The sequence below is a fragment of the Schistocerca gregaria genome, unplaced genomic scaffold (assembly GCF_023897955.1).
Source record: "Schistocerca gregaria isolate iqSchGreg1 unplaced genomic scaffold, iqSchGreg1.2 ptg000665l, whole genome shotgun sequence".
Classification (NCBI taxonomy): domain Eukaryota; kingdom Metazoa; phylum Arthropoda; class Insecta; order Orthoptera; family Acrididae; genus Schistocerca; species Schistocerca gregaria.
The window spans coordinates 42215-58355 of record NW_026062048.1 but is presented as its reverse complement, the minus strand read 5'-3'; the positions used below and the strand labels follow the sequence as shown (position 1 = coordinate 58355).

The 16141-nt window shown below is 45.8% G+C and overlaps 4 protein-coding genes across 5 annotated transcripts; 3 read left to right on the top strand and 1 right to left on the bottom strand.

Moving 5' to 3' along the window:
* The first annotated feature begins 21 nt into the window (after positions 1–21).
* Positions 22–3102, top strand: LOC126318286 (uncharacterized). The gene is made up of 6 exons (XM_049993283.1): positions 22–284; positions 350–471; positions 529–1272; positions 1365–1523; positions 1781–2090; positions 2247–3102. Exons 4-6 carry the CDS (start codon positions 1391–1393, stop codon positions 3091–3093), a joined length of 1290 nt encoding a protein of 429 aa, XP_049849240.1. The 5' UTR covers positions 22–284; positions 350–471; positions 529–1272; positions 1365–1390; the 3' UTR covers positions 3094–3102.
* A 1000-nt stretch (positions 3103–4102) lies between these two features.
* Positions 4103–7796, bottom strand: LOC126318275 (uncharacterized). Of its 2 annotated transcripts, XM_049993269.1 has the most exons (5): positions 7645–7796; positions 7476–7571; positions 7337–7405; positions 4633–7269; positions 4103–4441 (listed from the first exon to the last, which is right to left on the bottom strand). In XM_049993269.1, exons 1-5 carry the CDS (start codon positions 7719–7721, stop codon positions 4210–4212), a joined length of 3111 nt encoding a protein of 1036 aa, XP_049849226.1. In that variant the 5' UTR covers positions 7722–7796; the 3' UTR covers positions 4103–4209. The 2 variants fall into 2 exon arrangements, with proteins under 2 accessions (XP_049849226.1, XP_049849225.1); XM_049993268.1 differs by having other exon boundaries at positions 4103–7269.
* Positions 7797–12176: 4380 nt separating this feature from the next.
* Positions 12177–14916, top strand: LOC126318342 (protein transport protein SEC23-like). The gene is made up of 2 exons (XM_049993336.1): positions 12177–12678; positions 12770–14916. Exons 1-2 carry the CDS (start codon positions 12470–12472, stop codon positions 14841–14843), a joined length of 2283 nt encoding a protein of 760 aa, XP_049849293.1. The 5' UTR covers positions 12177–12469; the 3' UTR covers positions 14844–14916.
* On the top strand, positions 14899–15991 carry LOC126318343 (60S ribosomal protein L5-like). Its single transcript, XM_049993337.1, has 3 exons — positions 14899–14916; positions 14979–15048; positions 15117–15991. The coding sequence occupies exons 1-3, from the start codon at positions 14914–14916 to the stop codon at positions 15956–15958; spliced, it is 915 nt and encodes a 304-aa protein (XP_049849294.1). The 5' UTR covers positions 14899–14913; the 3' UTR covers positions 15959–15991.
* The last annotated feature ends 150 nt before the right edge of the window (positions 15992–16141 follow it).

The following is a 16141-nucleotide window of genomic DNA, read 5'->3' as shown; positions in this document are numbered from 1 at the left end:
TGCGCGCATTGAATAGTCGCCTACAAACATCGCTCTCTTCTAAGTGTTTATCTAGAATGTCGGACCAGAAAACTGCTGAAGCCATTAAGAAAAACAACTCTTCTAAATCGAAACTGTATTCAATTTCGACTAAATCTGACTATGACCTCATCGAGTACCCCAACTACTTATTTCAAACGAACCAAATACCTAGAAAATCTGTTCCCAGAGTGTACATAAATGAAATACATACTAATTGGTTCGGGAACTATCATTTACTGGAATATGATCATGAGTATATACAGGTGGGGTACAACTCGCGTTTTTTGGGTCGTACGAATTTTTTTCGGTTTACTGACTGTGCGAAAAGTGGCTATTCCCTGTCTTTGAAAGTGCAGGCATGTCGTTAGATTCCTATATATTGACCGAAGAAGAAGCGTCTATGATAAGACAAGACTTCTCGGCCGCTGTTAATGTCATCAAATCTTATAAGTACGTCAATTAGTTTAAAGAAAATAAATCCGTTGTTAACGAAAATTTTCATGCAAGGCTTATGTTGAATTTTTATGGCATGTTACTGCACAATATTCAAACCGGAGAAGTTAGGATCAATCCAAAAAACTGGAAGTCAAGATACAATAATCTGAATAACTCGTTTCATAACTTTCGACGAATAACCAGAATTTTAATGAGCCTCGGTCAACTTGGATTTTCACAGTACAAATTGCCATGGGTCAATTTTTTTTCTGACCAATTCAAAAAGCATTCGGAATTACAAAACTGCAAACAGTCTTGGAAGCAGTTTTGGGAGCCACTTTGCCACCCGGAATCGCCTGAATACCGCAGAAAGACAAAAGAACGTCAACCTTGCTCAGATTCTGTCCTCTTTACTCATATTGAAAACCAAACTGAGCAGTGGATCAAAATAAGAGACGAATTGACGACGTATGGATCTGTTGGTCATAACATCCAACCAATCGACGAGCATTTCAACTAATGAAAACGCAAAATGTTCTCCACGTGCATTTCGCATACACATCTCGCAATGATGATGCCATCTCAACTGTATGCCATACGACTGAAAATACACATCCATACAAAAGCCCCGCATACACAAAACATGTGGTCCGGGGTTTTGAAAAAAGATTTTATACGATGTAGTGGAGAAGCCTTTCTCCCTCCGAGTTGAATGTCAAGGGCTAAAATAGAGGTACAGGATCTAATGGCCCAGGTTTAGTCGTGGGCGTCAACGTTGAAATCATGCCGCGCAGAGAAATATCAAAAAAAAATACTGTATGTATTATATGTTACAAAAAAAACTGTTTGGTCAAAAGTTATTTTCACCTCTTAGTCCGGAATAACCTACCTAAGGCTGAATTTTTCAGCGCCGTGTCTATATATTTTCTGGAATATGATGAATAAGGGCGAGCAGATAATATCCATAATAGGATGTCAATGGGGGGACGAAGGCAAAGGAAAGCTTGTTGACTATTTGGCAAAGCAAGTCAATATTGTGGCTCGTGCTGGTGGCGGATCCAATGCGGGTACGACTCGAAATTTTAGTAATCACCGTCCATATTTTTCAATGCCGTTATTCGACAACTGAAGTCGAATATAGTATCCGCTGCCAAGAGTATATCACATTTACGTCTATGATACGTCTCGTATGCTGATTTAAAAGCGGCCGCTCTCATTGGCTCTTTCTGGCCAAGTATTTTGTTTTCTACCTTCATGAGTATGATCTAAAGGCATCAAAGCTCTGACTAGGTGCTCGAACCATTCGCGGGTTGTGTGCCCTCAGGTCATACTGTCCTAGTTGATGGGAAAAAGCACGTATTTCATCTATTACCAAGCGGCATTCTTCACGAATCGGTGACGTGTCTGATTGGGAACGGAGTGGTGATTCACATACCTGCGCTGATCACAGAATTGGAGTACTTGAGTCGGGTGGGCATTTGCTACAAGAACCGTATCGTGATTTCCGACCGAGCGCATATACTGTTCGGGTTTCACCAGGAAATCGACAAAATCAATGAAACGAGTGACGGGGTGGTGCAGATAGGTACAACTAAAAGAGGAATAGGACCGTGCTATAGTAGCAAAATTGAGAGGTACGTCAAAAAAACGGCGGCGCTTGAACATCCCGCAAGCCTAGACACGTATGGCCGGGTATCGCGTATGCTCATAGATACACGAAAAGAAAACTGTCAGAAATTTGACAGGTCTTGTAACACAGTACGTCAAATTAATTAACGTTTTTTCTCAAGAATTGGCATCCGAATAGGCGATTTGCTTCACTTCGAGTCGGATTTCGAGCCAAAGTTCCGGACTCTTGCGAGAACATGTTGTCAGAGGTACAAGTCGCTCAAAATCGATGAAGACGCCGAGCTCGAGGCATATCGCCACTATGCCGAGGTATTGAAGGATTTCATCATCGACGGCATCGAGTATTTGCACAGACACATAAACCAAGGTAGGCGGCTTCTCATAGAAGGCGCCAACGCAACCATGCTGGATATAGACCTCGGAACGTATCCGTTTGTGACCAGTTCCAATCCAAGTATCGGCGGTTGTTGTTATGGTTTGGGCATTCCTCTTAACATCCCTAATAAAATCATCGGCATCGCAAAGGCATACACCACGCGCACCGGCTTCGGTCCATTTCCGACCGAACTGCCAGACGATGATCCTATCAAAGAATACCTGACGACTATAGGACAAGAGTATGGCACAACGACCGGAAGAAAACGTCGCTGTGGCTGGCTGGATCTAGTCCAATTGCGTTATGCTGCCATGGTCAATGGATTCAATTGTCTCGCATTGACAAAATTGGATATTTTGAGCCACCTTCAAGAAGTGAAAGTGGCAATTGCCTATTTCCATAACGGCGAAAAGCTCAAATCGTTCCCATCCACCACGAAGCTATTAAACGAACTAGAAGTACAATACGCTACCTTCCCTGGCTGGAATGAGCCCATCAATGGACTTACATATGAACAACTTCCTAAAAAGCTGCTCGATTTTTTAACATACATAGAGCGACAACTCTCTATACCTATCAAATACATTGGTACTGGACCCTCCAGAGATGATATACTGATTTGTGATGCATAAAGCCAACTTGTAAAACACTCTATTTTTTTTTTTGCTTTACATATAAATTTTGGTGCGCACCCCTTCTGTCACGTCCCTATTTCCGCAGCAACGGTCTAACCTGCGCGACTTCATCCCCATTTGAAGCCAATTTACTTGCATCAGCCACCTGATCCATGTTCACTGGCTTGGACTGTGCTATCATCAGTTTCCTGGTCATTTGATGCAGCTGTTCGTAGTTCCGACGGCAATAGAGCCACGTCGCCACGGACACAAACAAAAAACCGCCCATAAATCCATCAAACAATGAACCTTTTTTTTTATCAGCGGCACTGACCAGGAAAAACCATAAAATGTACCCTCAACCGTCAACGCACCACTAAAAAAACATTTGTAGCCACAAGCCGTCGCCACACCGCACACACCTCCCCAGCCCATCGACTTGGAAAAGCAAGGAATACCCGTCGCATTCTTCGCCATTTCTTTCCAACCCGTCACCAAATACCTTCCCTGCCTCTGGTTTCTGTCCAGTTCGACGCCTGTGACAATGTCATTCTCCGATGAGCGCTCATCTGCCGACCCCTCCATCCCTTGATCTTTTTTTGAAAACTTCGTTCTATGAAAAAAATTTATTTTTTTTCCCAATATGGAGACTCCCCAATTCCAGCTTCGGACGCGAGCTAAATGCATTCACCAAATGGCGTCAGCCGTGCGAGCAAAACGCTCAGCTGCGGCCGTGCCTCGTAAGTTCAGTTTAAAAAAACCGATAGCCAAATCGTGGGCGACGCCGACGTGGCGTCAAACCATATCAAAGCCACTACCGACTGGCAGACGCCGCGCGCTCGCATCACGAGAGAACAGGCGAAAAGCCCGATGACACCACAGCCGTACCACGGAACTGCGCTGCATTTGAATTCGCGAACCTGTGGATAGCCAAATGTACGCAAATTTCAGTCATCGCGGCACCGGCAGCGCGCCACGAAGAAAGGACCGAGGTGCGCCAAAGCGTCGACAAAGAAAGCGCTGGGACTAATCAACCAAAAAAAAAAAGAGTGAAACATGGCCTTTATTAGAGAGAACAAGCAATTACAGCCAGAATTTTTGATTTGACCGTTATGTCGTCTCTAAGCGAGTCGCTTAGTTGTTAGACGTTGGCTCGGTATCTAGGAGAACGTTGAAAGTCTGTTGGGCGGGCGAGGGCATTAAGCTCTGAAATCCAACAGCAGGAAAGCAGAGGAGCATACCAATCCGAAAGAGGCAAGTATTTTTGTCGTTGTGAGGGTGCTCAAAACAGCGGCCAAGATGCTTGGCAGAAGCGTAATAAGCCACGAAAGGCGATGAAATTTCCGCGCCGTCATCCAAGAAACAACTGACGCGCAATTGGGAACGCAGAGTATCGAGTAAAAAATTTCCAGAGCGTTAAATGACAATGAACTCTCGGCCAGAATCGAACGTAGCCCTAGCGATCGCGCGGCAAGCCGGAGGACAAGACCGAACCAAGTTCTGAAATGAATGTTGAACTGAAGAGCAAAAAACGTACCCAAGAAGGGGAACACGTACGGATTAGACATTTTGGGAATTCTGAAGACGCTGCCTGTCTGCAACGTTAATAGAATCAGAGAAATAAAGACCGTCCCGGTTTCGTTTGCTTCCAAATAAAAGTTGACGATGCATCCTAGAATAAAAGCCATCAAGGCCTCAAAATTGCCAATGTTGGCGCTCCAAGCTGGAGAACCGCTCGGCTCTACTTCGAAGTTGTTTGGACGTCGAATCTTGAGGAAAAGAGCCACGATCGCAGAAGAAAGGCACTTCAGTGCCACGAATGTTAAGCTGGATTTTTCCATTTCATCGGGTACTCTAACGTCGAAGAGTCGATTCCAAGTGAAGACGACGAATTTGATTAATGGCCACTCAATCCAACTCAGCGCCCAGATGACAGGAAGAATTTTTAGAATGCCCCTCGGGCATTGCTTCCAGCAGGCAAAATGCAAAAAGAAGGAGACTGCTTGCGCGTACGAACAGATGCTGATGGTAAGATGTGCATTTCTCAAAGCCACTATGAGGAAACTGTCCTTCACGTCCAAAGCAGAGTTCTGAGCCATAAATGGGACGAACAAAGATCCTATTGCAGTTCCCAACAAGAGAGACATCGCCGAGCGAGTGACGACGCGATCCATGCTCAAAAGGCCACCGGCTGCGCCCGTTGCAATGCAAATTGTTCCGAGAAAGCTCGCTATGGACAAGATCGAAATTTCCGTGTTGCTGATCATAAAAGAAAACGGCCCGGCCAACGTGGCATGGAGGCTGCTCCTTGACATGATTTGGTCCAGGACCATTAAAAGAGATCCAATGCTCATGAAAAGGAGCCCAATTCGATTGATCCACCTTTTCATCTGTAGCTCCCTGTTTTCTCGATAGTAGGGATGGCACCAGACCAGAGGGGACAAGAACGTGCCACAGATAAGAATGGCAAGACCGTTTACAAGAACCGAAGAAGTTGACGCCGTGCCATCGTATGCGTAGGTGAGCAACCCCAAAACCCTGGACTGAACGGTCCATCTTGTCAAATAGACTGAGATTGTCACGCACGCCACGTAGATCATGGACACACTTGGAGTAGACAGCAGGCGGGATGCATGGACGTCGTGACTCTTCGCTTTATAGATAGAGTAAACAGGTGGCGTCAGCAGGAGGACACCGGAGAGTGTTGAGTAATTGACCGGTTTGAGGAGTAAGAAGATTTTGGAAGTATAGATGACAGAAATCAAGAGAGAAAGATCTGGAGAAATTTTACTTTCCGAGACTAGTTTTTTTATGATGCAGATACCACAGACCGTAGTTAGAATGACCAAGTAGAATGGGTAGATGTTATCGTCTGACTGGTTCAATTTTTCGGCGTACAGAATTTCTTCGAGTGCGGCAATGATGATCGCCTGGAGAAGAAGTGGAATTCCGCTTTTGGTGGAAAGATTCTTGCTGAGATTCATGCCAGATATGATGGATGAAATCACAGATGCTGCGAGCACCGCAACGGATATAAGGCGGAGAGACACGTACCCTCTCAGGGCCGAAAATTCATAAGACAAAAACCAGAACGTTTTGTAGAAGAACCAAGTTAGAGCGGTCTGCGTGCAAAACACGAACACCAGGTACGCCCACAGTTCGTAGCCGAAGCAGAAAAACAGAAATGATGCAATTGCGGCGATGGGAATTGGATAGAATACAATTGGCAGGCCAAACGCTATCGAAAAGCCGATAGCCGTCATGGCGCCTAGCGTGCAAGGAAGTATGCGACATCTCAGGCCCGTTCTATTGGAGGAGTTCAGATACAAGGCGACGGCTAAAAAGGCCAGAATTAGAGCTACGGTGACGACGATGTACGAATAGGGTGGATTAACTCCTACTATCAGATGAGAATATTTTGCAAAGAGGACATTGTGTTCCACACATAAGAGGACCACCAGGCTGCTGAAGAAGATGATCGCCCTGTGGAGGTTCTCGAGAGGCTCTGGGGATAGATTTAGCCACCAGAGAGGCGACGTTCTCCTCAGAGACCCGAGAATGCCGATGTATAGCAGGGGGACGGATAAAAGCAGACCGATGTTTGTGATGTGGTTTTGTTCGAACAATCCGTAGAGGGCTAACGATTGCCAATAATTAGATATGTAGAGCAATGCAGGCATCAAAATAAGGTACACAAAATGAAGTTTACTGGTGTTGTCGGGACAAGCAAAGTTCTTGGTGCTGATTCCAGCGACGTTGAATTTTAGCTTGAGATCTTCAAAAAGACCGGATCCGATCAGTGAGTCTCGTTTTTTGAAGTAATATTTAGATGAGTAAGATGAAGGCGTCGGAAACCAGAAGTTGACGTGGACTATCATCAAAAAGACCATAAGCCAATATGCCGAGTTTTCAATACCGACTCGGACGGTGACAGTCCAAGTGTAAATGGCGACGGCAGGGATGGGCGCCAGGGCAAACAAAATTTGCTCGGCGGTTCTGGGCACTGAGCTGGTAAAGTTTCCGATGTGAATGGAAGGGAAGAGAAGCAGTATCCAGAGAAAAGTAAAGGCGATGTGTAGAGAACAATTGATAGCCAATGCGGTGCGCGAGATGCTATAAAAGATAGAATCGGAAGTATGGAGGATTTGTAAAATGCCCAGCGCGATAGCACCTCCTAGAATAACTACCAAAGATCTTCATGCGTTTCAACGGTTGGTATCCAGAATGTACACGTGTTAATTTTTTTTTGACGGAAACGTACTGGGTGTAGAGTTTTGACATATGCAATACCAGACCGATGATAGCCGTGGTGATGGTGATTATCAGCATCCTGGCGTTGAAGATTCAATGTTAGATGGAGCAAGGGCGCTGAATTTAGCAAAGGCAACAAAAGGGCGTACAATCTGTCCCCCATTGAAAGGATGATGATCCACCCCGGTACAAACAAAAGGGCCATCCTCATGTGGTACCTGAATGGCGGATAACAGTTCTCATTTCTATATTGGAAACAAGAGACAAAGATATGAATACTGATGCAGGGGAAAAAAGCAGTGTAAAAAAATCCCGTACTCTTTTTCTAATTCCATAGGATTCTTGAAAAGGCAATCAGCATGTTGCGTCTGCGAAATATAATAGCGATCAAACATTTTTAGGGTAGAGAAGGGCAATTCATCGAATCGTTAACTCATGGACCGCACTTGAAGTGTTGCTGGGCGACGAATGGAAATAATAGTCTTTATGTTTTGAGTTAAGAGCTGTCAAATATCTGTACGGTACAGTTGATAAAAAAAAGTGTTCAACACATCACAGACAGACTCGGATGGTGGGACCCGCATACTGCACGGTAATATTGTGGTCGAAGTTCTAGTGCTTTTTTTGGGGGGACGTCGAAGGGATAACAGGGCAGGAGTCTTTATTAGATTTCAGGAAAAAAAGGCGCCAATAGCACATTGTGTTTGAAAAGAGTGAGGCATTGTCGAGCGAGCGTTAACGCTCTCTATTGGGTGCTTTGGTCGAATATATGCACGTCTCGGAAAAATAGACAAGCAAAGATACTCAAGGTTAGTAGGTAAACATAGTTTATCATCTGGAACTAACGCTCCGAATGCTTTGTCGACAGGTCGTTTTGTGCGTACAGCAAAATTGTAGATGCGTTTCGGTCGGAAGTCAGAAGGTTGTTTGCTCTCGCTAAGAAATAGGGTTTTCTCGCATCTTCTGGAGATTGGTATTCTACTGGATTCAGGAGGAGCACAGTTTGGTCGCTAAAATGAGCGCAGGGGATAGAATTGCTCAGCTAACGGTATATAAGTGTAAGCATGAAAATTTGAGAAAAGGTGAGGAGGAATTTGAGATCAAAAAATCATCAAAAGAAAGACTGTAGGTCTAATTGAATGTAAGCCAATAATGAAAAGCAAGGACAGCTTTGAACCGCAAAATATTGGTAGAACAAGAGAAATGGCCAGAGAGGTGCTTAGGTAAATTGGAAGGGGTTAAGGTAATAGAAAAAAAATAGTGAATTCAGTAATCCAACAGATTTAATACTCAAGAAGATGAGAAGGTCCATGGAAAATTGCAATAGATTAGAGAATTTGAGGGAGCGGCAAGAATGAATTTGGATATTCTAATTTTAGCAAACATCAGTGATTATGCAAGAGAATTTGGATATAAAGATTGATTTGAAAGATGTTTATTGGAGAATACCTGTTAATGAGGAAAGCAAGAAATACCACTTAGTGAAAGACAGCTTACATGGACGGGAATGTTTTTCGGTTTCGTAGATGTACATAAAAAGTGCTTGATAAACCTTTGATATATTAAAATAGATCCAGTGTTAGGGATTATATTCGTATTTTGATGATATATTGATCTGTGGAGACAGTAGGAAAAAATGCACTTAACACAATATATTTTCACACTTTGATAAAACGGATGTTAACACTATCTGATTCTCAAAGGAGCGTTTCGGTAAACTTTGTCTAGCCAGTAATTCAACACAATTTTTGTTTTTTCTAACGTTATGAATCTATCAATTTCTCTCTTATCTTTTTTAATTCTCTTTAGAACAAACCTTCTTTAACTTCTATTTCTCATTTTGGCACTTTTTCTCCTCACTCATGTCATCTTTTACTTCTTCTATTTCTCTTAAAATGTCAAAAAGAATTTTTTATCTGTCGATTCAGTTTGTTTGTTGTTTTATTATGAAATTTACCGATTCTTATTTTTCGTTTGGTTTTTAAAAAATTTAGGTGCTATCTTGCACCATTTCTCTCTGCTTTTTTTTACTTCTAATAATATAGTTCACTGGGTTGATTCTTATGCACAGCTCAAATATATACGTAAACTTGCTATTCTTCGATTCTCTGGCTCCTTAAACTTCAAATTTTCTATTATTTCTTTTGTTCACATATAAGCCTACTTCTCTTTTTTCAAATTAGCTTAACCTCTCTGGTTCATTATTCACTTCTATTAACCCTCTTACTGTAGGTCACCAATTCACTTTTTTTTTTCTCAACAGCCCTTCACACTTCATTACTTCTATTCATTCTTCAGCTAATCCTACCCATCTACGGCCTGATGCATCTGTGCATATTTTCAACCTTTTACTTTTAATATTTCCCTATACTGCCCATATTTGGTCTGCTAGTATTCTTAATATCTCTCCCCATCTATTGTTCTTTTTCTGATATTTCTTTAACACATTTTATAGTTATTTTTCTTAATTTCTAAACTGTGATATACAAATACCGTGGTGTTGTAACAGCTTTAATATGCCCGCTATGCGCTTTTTTTCTTAGTCTCATTTGTCTTTTCTATAATTTCCCTTTTGACTTCGTCTGGTACTCTTAAAAAAAATTCTTGCCCGATCCGTATCCTAAAAATTTAACCTTTTCTTGTGGTTCATATACTTTTTATTTTGATTCTGAACTTTTTTAGCCTACTTAGCACTTTTTCTCATAATCCCATGTGCTATCTCCCCTCATTACCATAAACTAGAATATGATTAAAATGTGAAGGCAATCTGATACATTGGATTCCCTCTAGTGCCATATCTGTCAAAATTTTGCTAAATACATTTGTTGCGTTCACTAATTCAAAGGGCGTTCCTGCCCATGTATATTGTCTCGTTCTGTTGTCACTAAATGCTAAATATTTGTTAACCTTCTTACTGAAATTCTTCAGCATGCAATCTCTTGAATCAATAAAACATTTGAATTCTCTTGCTCGACCTCTGATATTTACTAAACTCTCAGTCAGAGAGTGTATTTGAACTGATTTTTGTTGCTCCTTTATTGAGTTCTATATAGTCGTAATTCTCCATGGGCCTTCACTCTATCTCTTTGGTGTCAGTTATTGTATTCAATGTTTACTCTTTGTATTACTCCTGCACTTTCCAGTCTGTTTGTATGTTCCTCTATTTTGTCAATAGACATTTTGTTCTTTATGTCGAATATACTCTTGTCTTCCAAACACAACAACCCTTTCTGACACTTTCCTTATCCTTTCTCCAAGCTCTTTTACGCCTTTTTCCGGGTGTTCCTTAAATATCCCTTTTCACCCCTACTTTCGTTTCCTTCGACTGACCTCTTCATGCTTTGAACCCTTCTGTCTTTTTGTGTTTTTATTCACAATATTAAAGCGTTTTTCATATTCACCCGTTTTGCCGTGCCTTGTATTCCTTCTGTCCTACTTTTCTGTTTGCCACTTTTTATCGTTTCTATGTAACTTTTCGAGGATCTGACGTCAAATCTACTGAACGATGTACTTTGCCAATTTTGAGGCAGGTGTTGAGTTTCCACCTGACCCATTTGAGATTTCACGGCGAGCCCGTCTCGCGACCAATTTGGCGTGGAAATGGGGTTTTTTTCAGATCTTCACCACCGCAAATATTTCAGATCACTGGCCTTTTGTAGAATTTTTTTGTTTAGGATAGACCAACTGGGACTTGGGTATTTCGTCGTTATGAATCTCGTACACTATTCCATCCCTCCCCCGCACCCTTCAAGTTAAGTTGTGGTATTCATAGTGCTATCTTGGGCTTCTCTCAGTTATTCAAATGAATTTCTCCGGGAAGTTTTGTTTACTTCTTCTCCTCGTTTTATTATGCTCTCAAAAGGCCTTCCTTTCATTTCGAGTCCTCTTTTTTGTTTCTTAAGTTTTCGTCTTTTCGTCACTGGCCCAGGTTTCATCTGTCCTCTTATAATATGTGCAATTCGGGCTACAGCGTCCTAATCTATCGCATATGAAACATCAGGTATTGATTCCTGCTGTCTTTCTTAGATATGCCTTCGCTTCTTGGTCATAGGACCTCTTTAACTGGACCGTTGTTTGCTTCGTTTTCGCCATTGTTCGTATATTTCCTTTGTCGTTCCTGTACCTTCCGTTCGGGTCGAGCTCATTCTCCAACCGTTTTTCGGTCCTTAAAGCTTGCCGGTGGGCGGACAGAGGGACTGAATGGTTTTCAGGAGCCGGGCATTTCCGACGTTATGAGCGAAAGAATTGAGCATTTTGAGACGCTCGTACCAGGTTTTTGCTCGGGGCAGTCAACAGGTTCAAAATGGTCAAATTGGGCGGGTACGATTTTTAGAAGAAGCCGAATCGCTTGCGCGTTCGAGAGTGGACGGTTTCAATCAGAGACTCAGGACGGAATCGGCGCGTTGCCCAGATCGGGAGAACCCGCCCAACGCAAACCTGAAATGACGCGTCAGTCGGACTTCGAGGCCATGGCTCACGGCTCTCCCACACAAAATTTTTGTGTGTGGGGGAGATTCAATTGTGTGGCACGTATCGCGGGATGCCGCGAAGAGGAGGTACTGAAACAGAGGGTGTTTGGAGCGACGGCGTCGACGCGTTGAGTTCTAGGCGTTGCTCGTATTGGTGCAAAGCTATTCGCGGCATTTGAATTTGTGAGTTTGCATGAAAATCGATGGGAATAAGAGGGGGGCGGACAAGGCAAGCGAGGGCGAAAAAGGGGGCGATGTGGAAACCGACGAGGGCCGCCTGTAGCGCTTTCTCTTCCCGTTTGAAAGAGGGTTGAGAGAGAGCAGGGGTCTCGATCAATATAGAAGTATTTATATAAGCGTTTATGACTTCTTTTTTTTTTTAATTTCTGTTCATCAAGAGAACAAATTGAAGCTGCAACCAGGTTTCTGTTTGATTTTCAGAAGCTGCGTTGCACTTCACATCTGCAGCAAAGAGGGTCAGGATTGACAAAGGCAACGCCCGCGCCGTTTCCACTTGGCGTCTCTCTTACGTTTAGTTTTTTGAAAGGGGGCGCTGCCCATTCTCGAGGAAGGCTTCCGCGACGTCGATACTCGCACATACGCGTATATACAGGTTTGTTGCGAGCAAGTCGAAGTGGCAGTTTTTTTCGAGCGACGCGCGCGTTTTGAAAAAAATGGACTACTTTTACAAAACAGAGAACACGGATGGCCTTCGCTTTTCATGGAACATATGGCCAAACACGCAGGAGATGGCCAAAAAGCTGGACGTGCCGATTGCGTGTTTGTACACGCCGATGAACAGGTTTGACGATGACGATATCAGAGTGTACTACGAGCCTCTTATGTGCAAGGGGCCGTGCAAGACGTTTCTCAACCCCTATTGGTGCGTTTGGTGGGTGTTGGCATGTAGTCGGGGCGCTCTCTCTGAAGCCTCGAATTATTTTTGCGGACTTTTGCTCACTTTTTTTCTCCAGCCACGTCGACGCGGACGCCAAGTACTGGAACTGTCCGTTTTGCGGACAGAGAAATCACTTCCCGCAGAGATACGCGGGGATCACGCCGTCCAATTTGCCTAGAGAGGTGATGCCGGAGATGACTAGCATCGAGTACGTGTTACCCCCGCGCGTTGGACGCCAAGACGAGCGCAGGCCCGGGTCGGTATTCGCGTTCGTCATCGACATATGTTGCGACCAAGAGGAGTTGCGCGCGCTCAAGAACTCGATTTTGGAAGTGCTCAAGGTGATTCCGCCGACGTCTTTTGTGGGCGTGATCACGTTTGGGAGCATCGTCCAAGTGTACGACTTGGGCTTTCCTTACTGTTTCAAGAGTCACATTTTCAGGGGAGATGAAGACGTGGATAGTAAAAAGCTCCAACAAGCGCTCAAGACACACTCCAAGACGTCGACGCAGTCTCGTTTTTTCCTGCCGGTTTCCCAGTGCGAGGCCAATTTCAGGGCCATCATCGAGCAGATTCACCCGGACCCGTGCCCCGTGAAGAACGACAAGAGGCCGCTGCGGTGCACCGGCGTGGCCGTGGCCGTGTCGGTATCGCTGCTCGAGTGCTTCTTTCAAGAAGTCGGCGGACGTATCATGATGTTCATGAGCGGCCCGTGCACCGTCGGGCCCGGAATCATGGTGTCGGACAGTCTGTCTGAGCCCATGCGGTCCCACCACGAACTCAACAACGAGACCACCAAGTTTGTGAGGTCTGCCTCGAAATTCTATCAGGAGCAGGCCGCGCGCGCGTCCAAGGCCGGACACGCCGTCGACCTCTACTCCTGCTCGTTCGACCAGACCGGGCTGTTGGAAATGCAGGCGCTTCCCAAAGACACCGGCGGCGTCGTCGTGCTTTCTGACAGCTTCGCGTTTGACACTTTTCAAAAAAGTTTCGCCAAAGTTTTTGACTCCAAAATCGTACCGAACCAGCCCTTTTCCTATCCGACCATGGGGCTCCGCGCCACCCTCGAAATCGTCACCAGCCACTCGCTCAAAATACAGGGCGCCATAGGACACTTCACCTCGCTCAAAAAGAAGTCCTCCAGCGTTTCCTCCTCGGGCGAAATAGGACTCGGCGGCACCTGTCTGTGGAAAATCAACTCCCTTGATCGCAACTGCACCTACGCCTTCTACTTCGACATCGAGCCCCCCTCCAGACCGCCGCCCCACCACCCGACCCACGGCATGATCCAATTCATTACCAAGTACCAGGACTCCCTGGGAAACCTCGTCGTCAACGTCACCACCTCCGCGCACCCCTGGATCCACCCGGGCTCCCCCCTCAAGTCCCTCCTGCAGGGATTCGACCAGGAGGCCGCCGCCTCCCTCATGGCCAGGCTCGCCGTCTTCAACCACGAAAATCACTCCAAAAACCCCACAAGGTGGCTCGACCGACACCTCATCACTCTCCTCTACCACTTCTCGGACTTTCATAAGAACGAGCCCTCTTCGCTCCTCATCCCCCAGGAAATGTGCATCTATCACCAGTTCATGTTCTACCTGCGACGCGGCGTCCTCATCCAGTTCTTCAACAACTCCCCAGACGAAACCGTCTTCTACAGGTTCTACCTCCACAGAGAATCCGTCTCCAACATCCTCGTCATGATCCAGCCCACCCTCGACAGCTACACCCTCGACAACGAGCCCATCCCCGTCCACCTCTCCGCCGACAGCGTCCTCCCCACCAACGTCCTCCTCCTGGACACCTATTTCTACATAGTCATACACTACGGCTCCACCATCGCTCAATGGCGCGACGCGCAATACCACCTCAACCCGGAGTACTCCAACCTCCTGGAACTCATACAGCTCCCCAAGGCCGACGCCCTCGACCTCCTCTCCAACCGCATGCCCGTCCCCATCTACATCGAGTGCGACCAGAACTCCAGCCAGTCCAGGTTCCTGATGGCGTCCGTCGACCCCTCCATCACGCACAAGACCAGCCGCTTCGGCAACTCTCAGCAGGAACAAGGACAGGTCATCCTCACCGAAGACGTCAACCTCCAGATCTTCTTTGACTTCCTCAAAAAACGCGTCGTCTGCCACGAGTAAAAAAAAAAAAATTTTTTTTTTAATAAAAAACAAACCGAATCGCCGTCAGTCGCCCGTTCTAATCTCCGCCATGGTATGCTCTCCCCTTCGGCCCCCGGACCCGAGTGATTCAGCCGCTAACGCTCCGAACTGCAGCCTTTCGTCAAGGTCATAAAGAACACAAGCTATTTCAAGCGATATCAGGTCAAGTATCGCAGGAGACGCGGTACGATCCACGAAATCGCACCTCTCTTTTTTTTTTTTTTCGCTTCAAACCTAACCCATCTCCAAAAGAGGGGCTCACCGACTACCAGGCTCGAAAAAACCTGATCGTCCAAGACCTGACCAAATACGGCGCGCCAAAATACAGACTGGTCGTGCGATTCACCAATAAAGACATCATCGCTCAAATCGTTTTCGCGAAAATCAAAGGCGACTTCGTTCTCTGCGCCGCCTACTCCCACGAACTCCCCAGATACGGCATCAAGCTCGGACTCACCAACTACGCCGCCGCCTATGCGACTGGACTCCTTCTCGCCCGCCGCACCCTCGTCCGCCTCAACCTAGCCGACAAGTACATCGGCAACGTCGGCGACACTGGCGAGGACTTCTCCGTCGAGCCCGCCGACCAGGGCCCCAGGCCCTTCAGGGTGCTGCTCGACATCGGCCTCGTCCGCTCCACCACGGGACACCGCGTCTTCGGCGCCATGAAGGGCGCTCTCGATGGCGGCCTCAACATCCCCCACTCGCCCAACCGATTCGTCGGATATTTTGTCAACAAAGACTCCAAAAAAGAGTCCGAATTCGACCCGTCCGTCCTCAGAAAATACATCTTCGGCGGGCACGTCTCGGAGTACATGCAATACCTCCAAAACCAAGACGAAGGACTCTACCAAAAGCAATTCTCGAAATACATCTCCGCCGGCATCGACCACACTCAGCTCGAAAACATCTACAAAAATGCTCACGCCGCCATTCGCGCCGACCCCTCCTACACGAAGAAAGTACGCAACGTCAAACCTAAACGATACAATATCAAAAAATCCACCTACGAAGAACGCAAGGCACGCGTGAAGGCCAAACTCTCAAAACTGATGGCCAAACACTCACTCACCGCACTAAAAGCCGCCGCCTGAAATTCTCAATAAAACCAGACTTTTTATTTTCGACCCGCTGTCATTTTCCTTGCCTTGCCCACAAAAATGACTCGTGTTCTCGGGCCACTTCTGAGCTTCGCTGCTCTCTCGGCCACGTCCCTCCTGCTCGCGCACGTTCTCCTTCGTGCGGGCATGTCCGACGCCCTGATCCTCGTCGACGTA